General features: G+C 39.1%; 1 protein-coding gene across 4 annotated transcripts in view; it reads right to left on the bottom strand.

Annotated features, from left to right (window-relative positions):
• NCOA7 (nuclear receptor coactivator 7) overlaps window positions 1-19425 on the bottom strand; it is a 146904-nt gene that overhangs the window by 44146 nt on the left and 83333 nt on the right. For 3 of the 4 annotated variants that reach the window (XM_029943315.1, XM_029943312.1, XM_029943314.1), the window contains exons 4-9: window positions 18648-18755; window positions 14137-14250; window positions 13433-13558; window positions 11289-11473; window positions 6091-7136; window positions 5070-5238 (exon numbers count right to left, since the gene is read on the bottom strand). In XM_029943315.1, coding sequence (XP_029799175.1) covers window positions 5070-5238; window positions 6091-7136; window positions 11289-11473; window positions 13433-13558; window positions 14137-14250; window positions 18648-18755 — 1748 coding nt within the window. The remainder of the gene's footprint in view (window positions 1-5069; window positions 5239-6090; window positions 7137-11288; window positions 11474-13432; window positions 13559-14136; window positions 14251-18647; window positions 18756-19425) is intronic. The other variant, XM_029943313.1, reaches the window with a different exon arrangement.

Here is a 19425-nt window from a genome sequence, read left to right as displayed (position 1 = left end):
AAATTAAAAAATAAAAAGGATTAAAAAAAAATGCTTCGAAGCTGCATTTTCTTCTTTACCAAAGTAACAGAAATAAAGAATCCGATGATTCAGTTTTCCCATCACGTGGGGGAAATGGTACTCTCAGGCTGGCGGTGTATAAATTGTCATACACTCTCATGTGCCTTAAACATACTCTTTGTCTTGGTAAGACTACCTGAAGGATTTATAAAGATGTTTAATGTAGCCCTGCTTGTAATGGCAAAAAATGTGAACAACCTAATATCCAAAGCAGGAGTGTGATTAAATCATTAGGGGGATGCAACACGGTGTGCTAACTATATTTTTAAAAATAAAATATAGTATTTCATGTGGAAAGTGTACATATTAAGTGGGAAGAAAGCAGACTGCAAAATAGATTCTGCTTCCCTCGACTTATCTATATACTCAAGTGTTGCTAAAATCACCTTACCACGATCATTTTCACGTTTAAAACTTTTCTTAAAGTTTGTCTTTTAAAAGGCTCTCCTTTTCTCCTCTCTTATTAGCTTACTTATTACATGAACCATGCTAACTAATTAATTCAGCTTGGATTTAACATTTATGCATGACTTGACAAATTCTACCCAATTCCTGCTGTTTGATTCCATTTCCATCTAATTTTAAAAGTTGGATTATATGAAATCAATTATTATAAAACATTTCAGAGATTAAGAGACCACAAGTAACTGGGAAGAAAAAAGAAGTACCAGTTTGAACAGGAATTACTGGTTCTTTCTAAAAAAGGAAATAATCTCTTAGTATTAGAAAAAAAGACCATTGTATTTTTTTACATAGAATAGTATCCAAATCTATGGAATATAATCATATCAAGTCTGTACAAACTCTACAAATTGTTTCAAGAGCTTTTCACAAGCTTCTCAAGGTAGACTCCCAGTATTATTTACCTAGAACTAGACCAACCCCTGCCAGGTCCTATGTACTCAGTAAGTGTTCAAACATGACCTAATTACTTAATGCTCACAATGACCCACCTTCCAAACTGAGAAAGTATGTTTCAAATGGATAAAGTATCTCACGCTCAGGCACACTATTCCTGGGGATTCTCATTCATCCCTGCCTGATTGTGTGACTCATTACCGCACTGGCCAGAGCAGGGCGGCCCAACTCCACACACCTCCCCGGGCATGAGACTGTCTAATTCTTCACACGCCTTCTAGCACAGGCTTGTGCAAAGTACAGGGGCAAAAAGAATGTTTGTCAATATCAGAAACCTTACTATTTGTAGCCTTCCATCAATTTAGGATTTCTCTCCAGATAAATTATTTCCTTAGGAGCAATAGTATTGTTTTCATAGACATGAAACTATAGACTAATAACAAAGTTTAAAAAAAAATGAAATTCTCTTCAAAAAAGAATTAAGGTTGAGAAAAGGAAACAAAGTACATGCAGATGACTAAATTACTGTGACTACAATGGAGTATAATCAAGTTTTAAGTAATCAAATCCCTAAATTATCTGGCTATTATGATTCATAATTACTTTCAAAATGGTGTATAGGCCTGGTCTGATAGTCCAACACTTGAGCAGTGGTTCTCAGTGTGACGTTATTTTGTCCTTCGGACAATTTCTTCCCTCGGGCAATATTGAGAGACACTTCTGGTTGTCACCCTGGGAAACTACTACTGGCATCTCATGCGTAGAGGCCACGGACGCTGCTAAACATCCTATCATGCAGAGCACATCTCCTTAAACACAGAATTAAGCAGCTCAGGTTGAGAAATCCTGTAGAAGACGATCTATACACGGTGCAACTACCCACTGTCCTCAAGTTTAAATTAGCACCAAGAGTGAGAGTAGGAAAAGCCTGAATGGCCCAGGTTCTTAACACTGCAAATCCCCCAAGCACACTCCTGTCATCTGCAGCGAATTCAAGAGAAGTAGGCGAATCTGCATGCTGCAGTGGAGAGAGGGAGGTAAGGTTAAACCTGACACGCACTTCAACCCTCAGTGAATGTGCACGTCTCAAGTAGCAGCCTACAGGAGTGCAAGAAGAAACTACCAGCTTTCCTGGGTCTATGGGGGTCCTAGATCTTCTGTCAACTTCTACCAAATTAAATATAATTATTATTACATATTTAGGTAGTTTGGTATATAAAATTTAATAACAAGGATTCCGGGGTGGGGGAGAAACACCCCAACCAAAGAGGATAAATACAGACTACATGTAGCTTCCATCCTTCCTACCCCTGCCTCCCCGCCCCCCATTTTCTTACTTGGTAACTATTCAGTTGGTGATGGCATGATGGAAGCCACAGAGCACATTGTAAACAAAGGCAGAGATATTTTGGTAGAGTTAATTTCCTAGTAATAATAACAAAAGGGGAAAAAACAAACATGTCTTAGAAGTATCAGGAACAATAAAGAGGAGGAGTGAAACATTTGTGAAGCTACATCAATATCAAATTATTAACCTTCTGTGACAAGGAGCTTCAAATCCTGGAGGAGGCAAAGAGACCTCCAATGAGAAAAGTGCTGTTGAAACTCCAATGCATGGAAGAGTCTGTTAAATAGAAAAGCAAGTAGAAATGCCCAGGTGGAGGGAATCCAGAAGTTAACATCAGAGACAGGGACGCACTGCATGCCACATCTTAGCTCCCTAAAAACTTGGATGATCCTGAAGTCTGAAAGATTTTCACAAATTAGAAACAAACAAGACTTTTTCTTATTTCTTATGTGCCTTTCGAGTTCTAGGTGGGAATTAACTATACAACTACTCCATCTTTCCTAGGCTGAAACTAAAATGTGGCTTCCTATAGCATAGATAGAAAGAGAAACATATAGAAGAACAATTAAGACAAAAATTTCCTAACATCTATACAAAGAAATCCATCATTAACACAGTGAGATATAATACCGCCCAGAAAATGCTTGGCTAAATGCATAATTAGCTTAAGGAAGAACATTATATCAGGTTGGCCAAAGACAAATAAGTCACAGACACAATAAAATACAACATAATGGAATTTAACATGTGACCTGCTCTAAAAAGCCCACAAACCCCACCTGTACAAGAGGTCAAAGTATTTCAGCATCACAGATTTCTTCAGAATTAAAAAAAGGACAGTGATAGAAGAACTACATGTGTCGGCTTGCTATACTTATTCTAGAAGAGTCCTTGGTGCAGTTTCATTAAAGATAAAATTGGAAAAGAACCCCCCCCCAAATTTCCTTATATTAGATACATTACATTTTTTCAAAGAAAAAGTGACATATATAATAGGCAGTTTTTCTGGCAGACCCTAAAGGTCCACAGTACCAACTATATGGCTCAAAGTTTCAGTGCCTCGCTTTCCTCATCTATACAATCAGGAGTTGGCCTAAATCACTAAGGTATAGTCAGGTGTGAAATTTGACTTTAGAACTTGAATCTTAATAAGGCTTCAGAAATTTATATTGGTTCTGTTAAAACGTTTTTTAATGTTTATTCCTTTTTGAGAGAGAGAGGGACAGAGAGAGAGAGAGACAGAGAGACAGAGTGTGTCGGGAGAGAGGCAGAGAGAAAGGGAGACACAGAATCTGAAGCAGGCTCCAGGCTCTGAGCTGTCAGCACAGAGCCCTAGGCAGGGCTCAAACCCACAAACTATGAGATCATGACCTGAGCCCAAGTAGGATGCTTAACCAACTGAACCACCCAGGCGCCCCAGAACATTTTTAAATAATAAAAGATGATCATTCTCTTTTCTATCTCCCGTTTACCTGAAAGTTTCAATGAAACACCATAGTGGTTACAAGTATAGATAGAAAAGTATACTACATAAACACAAGAACTATGTTGAAGGTCTGTGTTAACATGGGTTTGTGTCTAAGACAAGGAAAAGATATTGGCAAATTCATTAATTAAAATCCTATTAACTATTTTTCATGTTAAACTATAATTTATTAAAACAGGGCAACTCCCTTGATGAGGATTATTCTGGATACTAATCAACCAGAAGGTATGCCCTTGCTTGGAATTTAATTTTGCTTTATTAACAATTCATGCTTAAAGGAAGCTTAAGGCAGGTGTGTTAGCCAAGAGGTCTGTCCAGGTGATAGTGTTAATAACAAGGTGCGAAGAGGGAAAATATGTAAGTTTCACAGTTTTAAAAAACAGACTGAAAGGCCTTTTTATTCTACCACATATACAAAAGGAAAACACTCAATTTTTCCGAAGATAGTATCTCCTAATTATTTTGATTATCAATAAAGATGTCCTTAGTGGGGCACGTGGGTGGCTCAGTTGGTTAAGTGTCTGACTTCAGCTCAGGTCATGATCTCGCAGTTTGTGGGTTCAGGCCCCACGTCGGGCTCTGTGCTGGCAGCTCAGAGCCTGGAGCCTGCTTCAGATTCTGTGTCTCCCTCTCTCGCACTGTGCCTCGCACTGTCTCTCTCTGTCTCTCAAAAATAAATAAAACACATTAAAAATTTTTTTTAAAAAGATGTCCTTAGAAATGGACTTCTAAAAATTTCAATGCCACTATTCCTGCTAGACTAGACTGTCACATAGCCAATTAAATGTCTCCTTTGGCAATTTAAAAATACAAATCTCTCTAGAGGTGTACTGTCAGCTCCCCGAACTCACCAGGTGATTTCACGTCACACTTCTCATGCTGCTGTGTCACAGCTACTCCCTCCTTACAGGCTTTAATTCCTGAGAATAAAGGCACTTTAAAAACTACAACCATGCCTCTCTACTGTCCATAGGTTTAGATCTGCTCCGTGGTACCCTTGTACTCTTAGCAGAATTGTACTTCCAACTACCAGCACTAGAGAATATCTAAGTCTTCCTTCATTTAAAATTCCACTGGGTAGAAAGTTATAGAAGTGTTTCAGCACACAGTACTTATGATGACCTCAAATTTCCAGAACTGAAACCATGCCTTCGCAGAAAACTACTCAAAAAATATCCTTCTAGAAATTCTAACATATACAATTAGGAGAAATCTCTCACTCAAGAATTAGGTTAACTGTTTTAAGATAAAAAAAAAAAAAATCAAGATGCAGTTAGAACCTGCTGGGCCGACATCTCCCATGTGACCCACGCTTACCTCTCCCGAGGAACAGCGAACCAGTACTCCGGCTGCTTTCTTCGTTTGCCGTACTGCTGGACCATGGCTGCCGTGTGAGTGGCAAAGGACTTTCTCATTGGTTTTCCTACTTTAATGCACAGAAACATGGGTGGGGTCTTGCTTTTCTCTTCTTTTGAAGGAAGTATATCTGAATCACACATGAAAGAAATCTTTCTCAATACGGACAATGTTAGTGAAAGTCAAACCCTTCAACTTACAAAGAAGAGAACCCAATCCCCTTAGCGATAGAAAATCAAAACATATGACCAAAAAACTTCATTAAATTAGAACTAATCACATTTTTCAGACCTTTTTTAGCACAAAAGGAAATAGGTTTGGATGTTTCAGCTTGGTCTTTATCACATAAGATGCTACATACTGGGAATAAGCATAAAAACCAACACAGTGTGACAATTCACAAGAATATATAGCAATAAAGGGTACTGAGGACCCAATTACACCACAAGGCAATTTAGTTCAGAACAGAAAGATCTTCAAAATCACTTCAAACCCCTCGGGGCGCCTGCGTGGCTCTGTTGGCTAAGCAGCCAACTCTTGATTTCGGCTCAGGTCATGATCTTCCAGTTTGAGAGTTTGAAAAGTCCCACATCAGGCTTTCCACTGACAGCGTGGAACCTGCTTGGGATTCTCTTTTTCTCTCTCTCTCCCCTCCCCACAAAAATAAATAAATAAACTTTAAGAAAGTTAAAAAAAACATTTCAAACCCCTTTTTTAGACTTGGAAATTTAAGATAAAAAGAAAAGTTACTTGAATTTTTTTTAAAGCAAACTACTTTTGGACTAGAAATCTAGGTCACAGTTCAAGGTCCAAAATAGATACTATATAGTGCTAAGTTTTTTCTCAGTTAATGTATCAGTACAGATAAGCTCTATCGAGAAAAATAGTTCTCAAATAATTATTCTAATTTCACTTGTATTTGCAAGTTTCAGAAAGCCAACTAGACAGCAGAATATAAAGATACTAAAGGAAAATGGCTTACCTTCAATGGGTACCTGAATTCTCTTTAACAGCCACAACTGAATTTCGGACTTATTATCCATTTGTGCGCCCTGGCAGCTGTTGTCCAGAGTCAACTCTGAAGAGGTGTCTAGAGACTCTTTATTCATATTTTCTTCTGTGGAAGAGGCCAGTTGCAGGGGGAGGGACGCTCTCTCTTTCCCCCAGGTTTTATCTGGCTCCTTACTGCCCTCAGTTGGGGGACCACTTACCTGGGCAAGAGAACTACTAAGGGTGATATCTATTCCCTCTGGCTCACTACTTTTGCCATCACTTAATTCTGCCTTCTGCAAGTTTTCAGAGAACTGGGACCCTTCTTTGTTCTTATTAAGGTAATACTCAATGAGTTTAACTTTATCTAGATCTTCATGTATGTTCAGTGTGTTTTCTACCTGGCTTTCTGGGGAACCAGACTGCTTGTCCACCTCTGGCATTATATCCTGCTTCTCACAGGTTTCTAAATCTAGGGTCCCCTTCAGCTCAGTGTCACTGTCTGTTCCAGAAAAGCTCAGGGCAGACTGCACCTGCATTTTCGTAGTAGAACTGGTTATTTGTGACTTAGCCTTCCTTAGCTCTTCTGGATCAAGAGAAAGGCACTCCTTTGAGGTGTCTCTTTTGTCCATTCCACTCTCAGTTTGAGAAGAAAGTTCTTCCAAGTCAACAAAGTCATCATCTTCCCCTAAAAGGGAATTTTCTTTGGCTATAGATTCAAATGCAGCAGGAGTGTCAGAAGGCTCCTTGCTGACCTTAGTCACTGTGGTAGATACACTGGTTGCTTCTGTGGAAGATTCCAGTGTCTTTAGTTTTCCTGACACAGAGCTATCTGAGGGTTTCATGTGTGTGTACTCTGTTGACTTCTCCAAAGGTCTTGTTGATTTGGAATCTGATATAATGGTTCTCTCTCCATTCTGCTGCCGTTTTTCCTTGTTGAGAGATTTGAACTTACTGAATGGGTTGATATCTTTTTCTGAAGCCAGGTCTTCCCATTCTCCAGGCCTGTACAGAGGACAAAGATCCTGAGGTAGGTCACTGTCGGGGAAAAATGGTGGGTGCACATGGAATGTTAAAAACAAAACCAAAAACAAAATGGAGGAAAGGCAAAAACTAAAACAAAACTCAACCAAAAACTAAAACATAAATATACCACAACTTAAATTTATGTGTAAATGATTTCAGAATAAGGAAATGAAGCCAAGACATTGGCTTCAAAATGAAACATAAATAAACTACAAGAAGGGGTAACACAAAGAACCATGAGAGTTGCATATCCTACTGGAAGGACATGAATGATTTTTGAGGTCATTTATGAACATGGAGATGTCACCCACCAGATTTTTAATGATGAAATAATGTTTCTGATATTTATGTAGGACAGGGCAAAGGAAAGTAAACGCTTTAGTACTATGACTTAAATTCCTTAAACATTCGAAGCTTTTCCTTTTTATAAAATAGTATGTAAACCAACAATACCAATTCTTAATGGTTCACTGACTGAGTAGCTACTCATTTAACTGTTGTACAAATTACCAGCCCCAAACCCTAATTCTGAGTTTCATGACAAAGGATCTGATGTTCCAATAACAGACATCCTTCTACTCCTGAAGGAGATGCAAGAAGCATCTTATAGCACCTGCTCCATTTTACACTTTAAAATTTTATAGAAAAGTAAATCAAATATGCTCTTAGAATATAAAGCTTAAAATTCTTAATTTCTTTTTTCATAACTATGTTATTTTACTTTATGACAATGGACCCTGGTTTATCATCTGAAATGTACTGACCCTTAACAGCAGATGCTTTTCTATCCAGATTTGAATGATACAAAGATACTGATTAAATATGTTCTCCAAAGTTTAAAATAAATGGTCAAGAAATATAATTTTTAGGCTATGACTGGAAAGAACTTGAGTAACCTGTATTTTCACTTACCTTAGTATTAGTAGTGGGTTAAAACACAGATTTATAAAACCCTTCTTAAAAATAACATTGTTAGATTTCAGAAATAATGTCTAAAAAGGCTAGATCATATTCAGATAATATTTTATGTTTTAAAATTTATTGTCAAGTTGGCTAACATACAGCGTATCCAGTGTGCTCTTGGTTTTGGAGATAGATTCCCATGATTCATCAATACTTTATTATTCTGGCTCTGAAATAATTATGGCCATAAACCAACAAAGTACCAGGAAGTTCTCAAGTTATAAGACTATCCTCCAAAGTTATTTTATAAACTACACGCATGGAACATCCATGCTTTTTCCAATACAAAATAAAAGCCTCCATAATTGTTAGGCTCTCATAAATGCTTTAAAAAACTTCTTTAATTCATAACTCCTTTCAATTCAATAAGCATTCACGAGCCCGTAAATGCCATATGCTAAAGGAAGGATGATTTTGACGATGTCTTCATTCTGCAAGAACCCGCGTGCACAAAAACGTTCTGCCCAACACTAGCATCCCAGGAGAAATTAAGGATGCTTCAATCCTAGAGTCAAGTAAGTAGTATAAAATATCAGAATTTCCATTTTAGGACTCCAAGTTTAATTTGGCATATTAGAGGTTATAAGGAGTCTTGCAACAAAAAACCTCAGCTCCTCACATATTGGGTTAATAAGCAAAACTTTCTTCCATGAACAAGACCCCTTCTCATCTCTTCCTAATCTAGCTTGACCCCCACAGATAGAAGTGACAGCCCTCTGTTGAGCCTCCTATTTTACCTTGTCCCTCCCTCCCTAATCCAAGTGGGGATTAACCTGGTGTTTTGGCCCTGCGCCTGCCAAGCACTGCTGGGGCAAAGTACACAGTGGTGTCAACTGTCTCCACTGTTAATGTTTTCCAGACTCAGCCAGACACCTAAGGCTGATCAATAATCCCTTCGGTTGTTCCCTCCCATTCTCTGTGGCAGCTACAGTTACAAAATATCCTACACAAAAAGTACAAAGCCTGAAGGAGAGGATAGGGAGATTTCACACACACACACACACACACACACACACACACACGTGCGCGCACACACACGCAGGCACTTTTAAAAACTATTTGCACATTGCAGTTAGAGAATTTATACTCCCTGTTGTATCATACAATTTTTGGTAATGATAAAATTTTGAGCTATTTCTAACTTTTAAACAATTGATGGAATTCTGAAGTCGATACTAATTTTATATCACACTGATTCCACTCACACATTCTATTTTGCCCATTGGTGCACATGTTGTTCACCAGACTGAAAAGTCTTCACATACTTGCATGCAAGGTGGGAATCAGTGCACAACTCCGAAATAAACTGAACATAGTAGGAGCCAATTCTTAACTCTTCTCTCTCCCTCCAGCTACAGCATTAACCTTCTATCCCAGATCATTAAACACAATCTCACAATGAGAGAAACCTTTTTGTAAAAGACATACCTTCCTTTTCTAGTATTAAAAAGAATACTTAGCATCCTGAGCTGAAGATGTACAATAGTATTATCCCATTAGAAAGCATCACTGGGCAAGAAACGCCCCATTTGCCTGGCCATCCACTTTTAAACTTATTTGTTACTTATTCTTTACTGTCAGAAAACCTAATGTTCATTCCTTATTTCTAAAACTAGCCCCTCATGTCCTCCTCTCTGCCTCCGTCTAAGATTCCAAGACAGCTGGACACTTCCTCATGAGGGTTTTCATGGAATGTCATGTGCATGTCTATGTCTTTTGTATCCAGTAGACCAGAAGCTCCTCAAGGGCAGAGGCCATGACCCATTCACCTTCACATCCTCGCCACATGAGGGACATGTGCTAAGATGAATTAGAAGCCTTGACTACATGGACAAGATTCCCCAGAACAATGAACAGTTTCAGATATGAATTAAAGTTTCACATCACAGCTATACTTATAGGGTATCAGGCTATTTTCTAAGAGGTTTGGTATATCAATATATTCAGTTCTTAAAACAGACCTAGAAGCTGAAGAATACTATTCAGTCCATTTAACCGATGAGAAAACTGAGGCTTGGGACTGAGTAACTCATGCAGGTCACGGGGCTTGAAGCGGCAGAGCTAGGAAAACTCAGGCAGTGTGGTTCCACACTTAATGCATCACGCAGCACTGCCTGGCCTGCAACATGCCTCCTACACTTCTCACTTGGAAACTTCTGGCAGAATTCAGAAACTACCTCAGTGCCTATGCTCTGTGCTAGCTTCAGAGGCGTGGAGCTGAGTAAGGGCCAAGTGGGTCTGACGCCAAGGACTCTGAGGGTCCAGGGAGACCTCATGGTATAAACCCCTAAGGAAGCTGTGTGGGTTACTTCTCTAACTGCCTGTCCTTCTTTTCATAAGTCCCAAGGGCTAGTTTCCCTTTGCAAAATTAGGACCCACTGCATTCCCTCTACCTTCTGATCATGGAGGGGTTCTGAAGAACTTTACTACCAGGAGATATAGAGAAACAGAAACACTGACAAAGTGACAGTAGGAATTGTATTATCCCTTAAATGAATTGATACGTGGAATTTTTTTTAACGCTCTTTCTCTCTCTTCATGGGGAGCTTCCTTCTCTCCCTTTTACAAAACAAAAAACAAAACAACAACAACAACAAAAACCCCTCAGTTTTATAAGGCAAAACTAATCAAGACTAAGGTAATATGCATCTATATTTCGAAGACAACCAGACCACTGTTACTTCGTCTTCACAGCACTTAGAGGGGTCTGGCCACGGGGGCAGTGGCCTCTGCACTGTCCACTCAGAGCTCTCTCTGCGGGATTAAGGGGACACCTGAGTTCGGAAGTCTACCTGCCCTAGAATTTGAATGAGAACAAAATTCGGCTTCACAACTACACAAAAACACCAGAATTCTTGCTGGGAACCAGACGAAAATTCTTTTAGAGAAACTTTATTTCTTCTTTCATTAATTCATTAAGAACATGAATTGCTTTTCAGAAAAATAAGCCAAGAAATGCCATTTCTATGTGCTGGCTTTTTTTTCTTTTGTACTTTCATTTATATATGTGCAACTTTTCCCTTTATCTCCATTTCCTCTCATTTCTCTCTTTTTTAAAAAATTTACAAATTTTTAAATCTTCTACCTTCAAATTCACCTCTATGCAATCTCTCCCTCCTGCCCATGCCCTCAATTTTTAATTACATTTAAATCTCCTAACGCTGGAATTCTGTTTTCAATAAACAAAGAAATAGCTCTTACGATGGCAAGGCATCTTTGATCTTCATGTGGGAAATGTCGTTGTAGAGGGCAATGGAAACCACTTCTTCCATGGGACAGATGAGGCCGTACTCCTCACAACCATTTTCAATGACCAGGGGATCAGACTTGTGAGGGTCAAACATGATGTTGTTTGGAGTAACAATCATGACGCCTCCGACCACACCCTACAGAAGAAAGGGACAGGACAGAATCACCACAGGTAGAAATGCACCCACAGGAGCTTTAACGAACTCATGTTGCCATTCTGTTGACTCTGGTGTCCCACGGTGTCCCACACGACAATCACACTCCCTTTATTTTATTTTTTAAATTTTTTTAAAAAAATTTACTTATTTTTGAGAAAGAGAGAGACAGACAGACAGAGCACAAGCAGGGGAGGGGCAGAGAGAGATGGAAACACAGAATCTGAATGAAGCAGGCTCCAGGCTCTGAGCTGTCAGCAGAGAGCCCGACACGGGGCTCGAACTCACAAGCTGTGAGATCATGACCTGAGCCAAAGTCGGACGCCCAACCATCTGAGCCACCCAGGTGCCCCATCATACAACCCTTTTAAGAGGCAGAGAACAACAGGCTGAAGAAATGCAACGCTGGGTACTGTGAGGTGAGTCAGAGAAAACAGAGCTGCCTCGCTATAGTAGTCACCTGAGCCTGGTTCTGGCACAGCTGCTGCCACACCATAATCGTGGTGGGTTCCTGGGTCCCACATCTACGCCTCACGCTCCCCAGCCCCTCTGTAAAATGGGAGGGGCTGTCCCAAGTGCTTTCCCACAGCAATTCACTCAGTCACCCAGCCACTACATGGTACGCTACATGGTACATGGCATCTGTCTCAGAGCCATGGTGCCAAATTAGAGCCCTAATATTTTTCTAGAAAATGTTTAGAAAGGTCACATTCTATTTGTGTCAGCAAAATTTGACACAATAGGAATGTGAAATTTTTGCAGCCAGATGAATATAGCTGAACTATGGAGGCTAACAGTAAACAAACAGTAATTTGGTGGGAACTGTTGTCTGCAGCTTGGTCAGTTTCCTGTTTTGTAGGTGGTAAGGGGGAGATTATCGACCAGAGATGGCAGGACACAGAGGACTCCCTTTCGGTGATTATCTTGGTCCTCTTCATGAGTTAACTGATCATCTTTGTGAAAAGTTTTGCATTCCCAGCATTACTTATTCTTGGTTGCAAAAGTTATAAATGCATATCAATAGTGGATTTTCCTACCATTTGGAACCTGGCGTGACGTCTCTACTCTGCACGCAGGAATTCACTTTATTCCAACACAACCCCTTCTTCAGGGACTCACTAAAAGCTGGATTTGTTCTTTGTAAATCACACCAACAACCAAAAAATTAAACACACAACATAGCAGACATTATTTTTAATACTAGCATCTCCAGCAGCAAATGGGTTGAGAATGTAACATTTTCCAAGGTAGGCACTAAGGTCTTAACATCAATGATCCTTTTTAATTACCACCCCCTACAGATTCAATTTTATTATGGTTCCTAGTTTATAGATAAGGAAGATGAAGCTTTGGCAACTTAATACCCTGCCTGTAGTCTCAGAACTAACAGGTAGCAGAGTTGGATTTTATATTGTTTTATTTTTTTAATGTTGATATTTGAAAGAAAGAGAGAGAGAGAAACCAAGTGAGGGAGGGGCAGAGAGAGAGGGAGACACAGAATCCGAAGCAGGCTCCAGACTCTAAGCTGTCAGCACAGAGCCCGAAGCAGGGCTCGAACCCACAAATGGTGAGTTCATGACCTGAGCGGAAGTCGGATGCTTAACCAACTGAGCCACCCAGGCACCTCAGCAGAGTTGGATTTTAAATTCACTAACTCCAGCCTTTGCTGTTAAGCATATACTATATTGTCTCTCTAACTATTTACAGGCCAAGAATTGAAAGATAAAATGATAAATCCAAGGTCACAAAAAATTGTATTTCCCCTAATATATAAAATGTCAAGTATCCAACAGGGGAAAACAAATAGACACGTAGGAAATCTTAAGCTGAAACTCTGGGAAAGACATTTTAACATCTCCCATCTTTAGTAATTTGAAACCTAATTTAGTTTTCCATGGTGTCCAAGAAAAGGAAACAAATTACATTTTCATTGCCATGTACCTTTCCATCGGTGAAGTATCGACAATTCATTTTTAGAAATTTTACCACGCCTGGCTCATCTTCTTCAGAAGTGGATGATAAGACTCTTTCAATGGGTTTTAAGGCCTTTCTTGCTAAGTCAGCATCCTTTGAGAAAGCAAAAATCCCAAAATCAAATGGAAGCACTTTATAAACAGACTATTTCTATAAATCAAGCCACATTAAGTTCCCTGTAAGGAAGCTGTTTCTATTTACCTTGAACATGAAAAAGTGGCAAATACCCTCCGTCCTTCAAAAATTATCACAAATACAGTAAGTATCCAAATCAAACTAAGATTTAAACAGCAGCAGCAAGGGTGTGTATATGAACCCATAAAAATGGCTCACCAAAATGTTTTCAGAAAATAACCTGAATGAAATAATTGACTCATGGTTCGATTTCTCTAGAAAAATGACTAAAAGTAGTACAAATCAATTATTCATCTCATTCAGAATTTAACTGCATACTTTTACATATACAAGGTGTGCATTTTTGCCTCTGAGACCTTAAATATGAATAGGTTTCTTTTTGATAGGATGCATTCTCTCAACTAACACAAATCCTTAACCCCACCCACTTTGGGGGAATTTCAAATGAAAACCTGTGAAAAACAACACGTAAAATTCTACAACTCAGAAAATATATTTGATAATTGTGAATGCCAGATCAAGAATGACATACATACAGGCAGTTTATCATATTCTGCATCTGATGATGAGGGAGACACGGTAGCACCAGGACTGGACGATGATAATCGTAAGGTACTGGAAGGAAAGTTGGCATCTGGCACAAAAAGGACCTGAGAATGGGAAAGAAAAGCTGAGTGAGTATCGAGAAACAGGCAAATACTAGGCAGTACGCAGGGTGTTACTTTCTGCACAGTATCATGCTAAGTACATGGCTAAGACCTGGTTGGCGGGAACCGGGTGTCTCGGTTGGTTAGGTGTCTGACTTTGGCTGAGGTCATGATCTCATGGTTCCTGAATTCAAGCCCCACATTGGGCTCACTGTGGTCAGCACAGAGCCTGCTTCTGATCCTCCGACCCCCCCTCATCTCTGCCCCTCCCCAACCTGGACTATCTCTCTCTGAAAAATAAAATAGACCAAAGAAAAGTCTGTTTTCTTTAAAAAAAAAAACAAAAACAAAAAACCACCTAGTTGGCCTTCCCCAAACTCGTAAGTACCTTGGAGCCTTCTAGACTAATCCATGAAACAAGAGTCAATAATATGAATGTGTTCTGTGCAAAAGGTATGGAACACACCCATAGACACTACAGGAGCTCAGAGGAGGGAAGAACAGGTGGGCGATACTTTGGACAAATCATATAAAGCAAGTGGGTCCAGGAGAAGCTTTGAACTGTATGGAAGATTTAAACAGGGAGGACAGAAGCTTCTAGGGAAGGGTACTAAGGACAAGGGAAGACAGAAAAGAGTAGCATGGCATGCTTCTAAACATAACACCTGTATCAGGAAGAAATGGAACAAATCTATGCTTGCAAACTCTAAGCAGTCCCTGAGTAATAACGTAAGATTGCTATTAGTTGTACAAGGTAATATCCATAATCTCAATAATTTCTCTTATATCACCATCAGCTTATCTAAAAACAAAAATCAGAATCTCCCACCGTGTACAAAATAGCCTCCTTCTGCAAAATATACTTGTCCCTGAAATGTTATTATGATCTTGTCATTCAACACTCTCATCATGAGACATGCAACATTTTGGCATATATCACATACAGTCTTAAAATGATGTCCTCTAATGTTATAAAACAGAATTCAGCATTAATGTATAACAACTATTTGACACTGTTATTCATGCTTTCCCATCCTCTCTCTGTTTTAACTTCAGTTACTTAAATCTCTCTTCAATCCAGAAAAAATGTGAGGCAACAATGAAAGACCCATTCTGTTAAGGCAGTATAACCAACATCAAGGAGAATAAGATGAAGACTAATTACTACTGAAACTATGAACTCCAAAATTACCAAACACCCTTTGAGGGGCGGGCCTTAAAACTGGTTCTGAGTTTCCAAATAACCAATGCAAAGGGATGGACATCAGTAGTCAGAAGAAGCCAACTTCGATAAGATAAAAACAAACCAGTTTGGGGGTGCCTGGGTGGCTCAGTTGGTTAAGCGTGCAACTCTTGGTTTCGGCTCAGGTCATGATCTCACGGCTTTGTGGGTTTGAGCCCCACATTGGACTCTGTGCTGGCAGTGAGAAGCCTGCTAGGGATCCTCTCTCCCCCTCTCTTTCTGCCCCTCCTCCACTTGCACTCTCTCTCTCAAAATAAATAAACTTAAAAAAATAGTCTCTCATAAGTACAAGTATGTTCTCATTAAGTTTCAATAAGAGTATCCCAGGCTGAACTTCTCGTCAGTGATGACAGACTGACAGTTAATACAGTAACCAGTTTTGCAGGACTGTTCTTCATAACATCTTCGATGTCGATCAACAGCAAATGCCGAAATGTAGCGTTCCTTAAATGCAACTTATGGAGGGTTAAAATTACATGGCCTTGGCATACAGCTCCCTTATCTCACGTATCCGAACAAGAGGAATGAATGGATGGCATTTCTTCCAAGCAATTCTCCATTAATAGTTTTTGTATCTGGTCTCCTGACAAGTGTTAGGCAACACAGGTTAAGAGTCTATTGTCTGGCACGTTCTAAATGTCAAATCAAAGGGTTAATTCCTGAGCTTAAACAGTTCATTGCAGCGTAGAGGTGACAGATGGATGCTGGGAAGCTCAGTCAGAACATGTGCTACCTCACCATGGAAGTGAGCCAGGAACACGGGCAGGGATGAGGGTAGCTCACCTGACTGCAGAAAAGAATTCCGCTCCAAAGCACAGGCAAAACTGTCAAATTTTTCTGAGCATGTGTAGCTAAGGTGCTCAATGAATATAAAAACAACTTAAACCTGTACCTGCAAGGTAACTTCTGAGTGTGCTCAAGACAAAATACTTGAAAAAGTACAGTCTTTGTACATGTCCTGAAGTTTGATGTAAGTATCTAAACTAATAGCCAAACTCAGGATCTTCTAAAAAAAAATTTTATGCCTTAGTTATTTAAGTTTATCTGCTATTGGTTGGTCTTTTAAGCAACAAAAAGTCTACAGTTATAAGATTTTAGTTCACAAGCTCCATGTAACGGCCTCTGAAAATGACCTCTTATATGTAGTCACTCACCCAGCCGGACCAGTTTCCATTCCTACCTCACAGTTACCATCAAATAAGTCTCTAGAAGAGTGAATCTCACATTTTTTGGAACCAAAGCAGATAAAAACCAACCTTGAATTATCAGATCTACTGAGATGAAAGCAATACCTACCCCACACAGCGTATTTAAAAATCCTCGAAAACAAAAAGTTATCTATAATTTTTGAAAGCCCCTCGACTTCACTCTTCTTGATGTCTTATCTTTGTCAGCAAAATCTTAATTACAGCTGCTTCCTGGAACAGCCAATAGCACATAACTGTTTAGTCATATGAGGGCCTGACAGCATAGGAAAGGCTAGAAAAGACATCAGAGATAATGTGGCCCAAAACCCAACTTCAGGATTAGGAAACGGAGGTCTAATAAATGAAGGGACTCGTCCACAACAAACAGCTACTATAAGGCCAATCAGAAACAAAGTGTTAGAGATTCCACTTTTGGGATTATTGCCATTACAATAGGCACATTAAAACAGTCCTTTTAACTCCTACTGGATACTGGACCTTAACCTAGTACCAACATTTTGTTTATGGACACAGTGAAAAAAAAAAAAAAAAAGGAATCACTCTAAATTATTTTCCCACATTCTAGTGACTATAGTCTTTTTTTTTTTTTAATGCTTTATTTATTTTTGAGAGAATACAAGCAGGGGAGGGGCAAAGAAAGAGGGACAGAAGATTTGAAGTGGGCTCTGCACGGACAGCAGTGAGACCAATGTGGGGCTTGAACTCACAAACTGTGAGATCATGACCTGTGCCAAAGTCAGATGCTCAAACAAACGACTGAGCCCCCCAGGTGCCCCTAGTGACTACAGTCTTTAGCCTGGAATTAAATACATGCTTAGGTTCTCTGCTATGGGTCAGATACATATTATTACATAGCAATACTGCAGATTATAAGAAATCCCAAAAAGGAGAAATCCATTAGTTTTCCTAGAAAGACATTTTCATTAACTTTTGAGAAGTTTTAATGCATACCTCCCTCAATTACCTGGTGCTGGCAGTATGCTAATTTCTCCTTTTGACAAGAATATAAATGCTAAAAGCACCGTCATATAAACTGGCCCACTGGCCTGTTGGCTTCATAGGTTGCCCCTGAATCAAATGCAAAGAACAATATCACTGTTTCCTCAGTAAAGTTGTCCTTAAAAGTAATAGCAACTATCCTGGAAGGATTAAAGGTCACCATAATGTAGAGATGCAGAAAGATGCTCCAGTAAGTCCACAACTAAAACCAAAATCTGCTCATGGCAACCAGACAGTTCTATGGGTAGGAACGGAAACTTGACCTCAGCTAGGACCTGCCAATGACTGGGTCACTTATATCTGTTGGCTCAAGGTAGTTTTAAAAAAGTAATAAAAGAATGTTTCATTAAATATGTGGAAGGCAATAAAAACTTGGCTGGATTAACCAATAGTGGCAAAATTACAAAGTTAGCTAATTTCATTCCGTTTAATAAATAACAAATTAATTTAAAAACCTGGGGAAGAAATGGTGGCTTTTTCTTGATAGTCATGCTGAATGTCTCTGCCTTTGGCTATGTTTGTTAGGTATCATATCAAGAAAAGAATGACAAAATTCTGCTTAATTTAAAATCAAATGATGGTCATAATGTATCCCAAGAGTGGAACAAACTGAAACTTGCACATCTAAATTAAACATTCTAAGAACATCTGAGTTACATTCTACAGAAGAAAAAGTCAAATTTAACTTCTCTTGATGCCCTACGGAACATCCACAACATAAATTAATGATAATTAAGTAAACTGTTAATCATTTGCAAAGCATTCATTTCTGAAGTTCCTACGTTCCACGATGCTTTCGGAATTCTTGGACCTAATGGAAAGATGGAACTGATGCACATTATCACTGATGATAATCCCGTGACATTCACAGTGAATGAAGCATTAAAAATAGTGATAAAAGATATATGCAAAGTTTCTAAAAAGTAATACCCAACAAGAAAAGAAGTTACCTGGCCTGGAACAATAGAATGTGTGAAAAGTTTATTCAGTTCCACTAATTTATTGGGAGTGACGTTAAACTTCAGGGCTATGGAGTTTAGGGTGTCCTGGCTTCCAGCCTAGAATAATCAAAGAAAAAGATTCAAAATAGAAGCAAAAACAACAGACAAAATCATTCCATTTAGTAGACAACATTAATCTATTTCCGATATGGGTGGATGAAAAGTAGTTCTTTCCAGACATACTCTGAAAAAGAAAGTAAATTCATCCTCAATTCTTAATAAAATCATGTAAGAGCAAAGTCTTAAATGCAATTCATTTCTGGGCTCCCTTATCTTCAAATTTCAGTGTCCACTAATAGATTTCTAAATCTACTTTGGCACAACCTAGTTGGGCGGAGTATAGAAGTAAAACACATACACAGCACCCACCCAAAAGGGAAGTCAGGGCTACTTTCTCTATTCTCAACGTTCTGTCTTCTTCCTGTCTCTTCACTGCACGACAGGCTCCTGCATGGTGACCTGTTAATGGCTGACATCCCCAGTGTCAGCACAATGCCCAACACACAGAAGACACTAAATATCTGACAAATGAATATAATGGAAAGCAAGTAAATAATTAAGAAATTCAGATTAGCTACTAATAACTGTTCAGAGTCATTAAAATGACAACTTCTCATAGTCGGCCAAATTAGTGTTATTCTCCAAATCTGTGAAACTTGTGATTTCTTTCCTTTTCTAATGTAACAGGCCCAAAGAGGGCAATGAGATGACGTGAAACTTCACAGTA

The sequence above is a fragment of the Suricata suricatta genome, chromosome 7, assembly GCF_006229205.1.
Source record: "Suricata suricatta isolate VVHF042 chromosome 7, meerkat_22Aug2017_6uvM2_HiC, whole genome shotgun sequence".
Lineage (NCBI taxonomy): Eukaryota > Metazoa > Chordata > Mammalia > Carnivora > Herpestidae > Suricata > Suricata suricatta.
The sequence above is the reverse complement of the archived record's forward strand: the minus strand, read 5'-3'. Positions and strand labels throughout refer to the sequence as shown.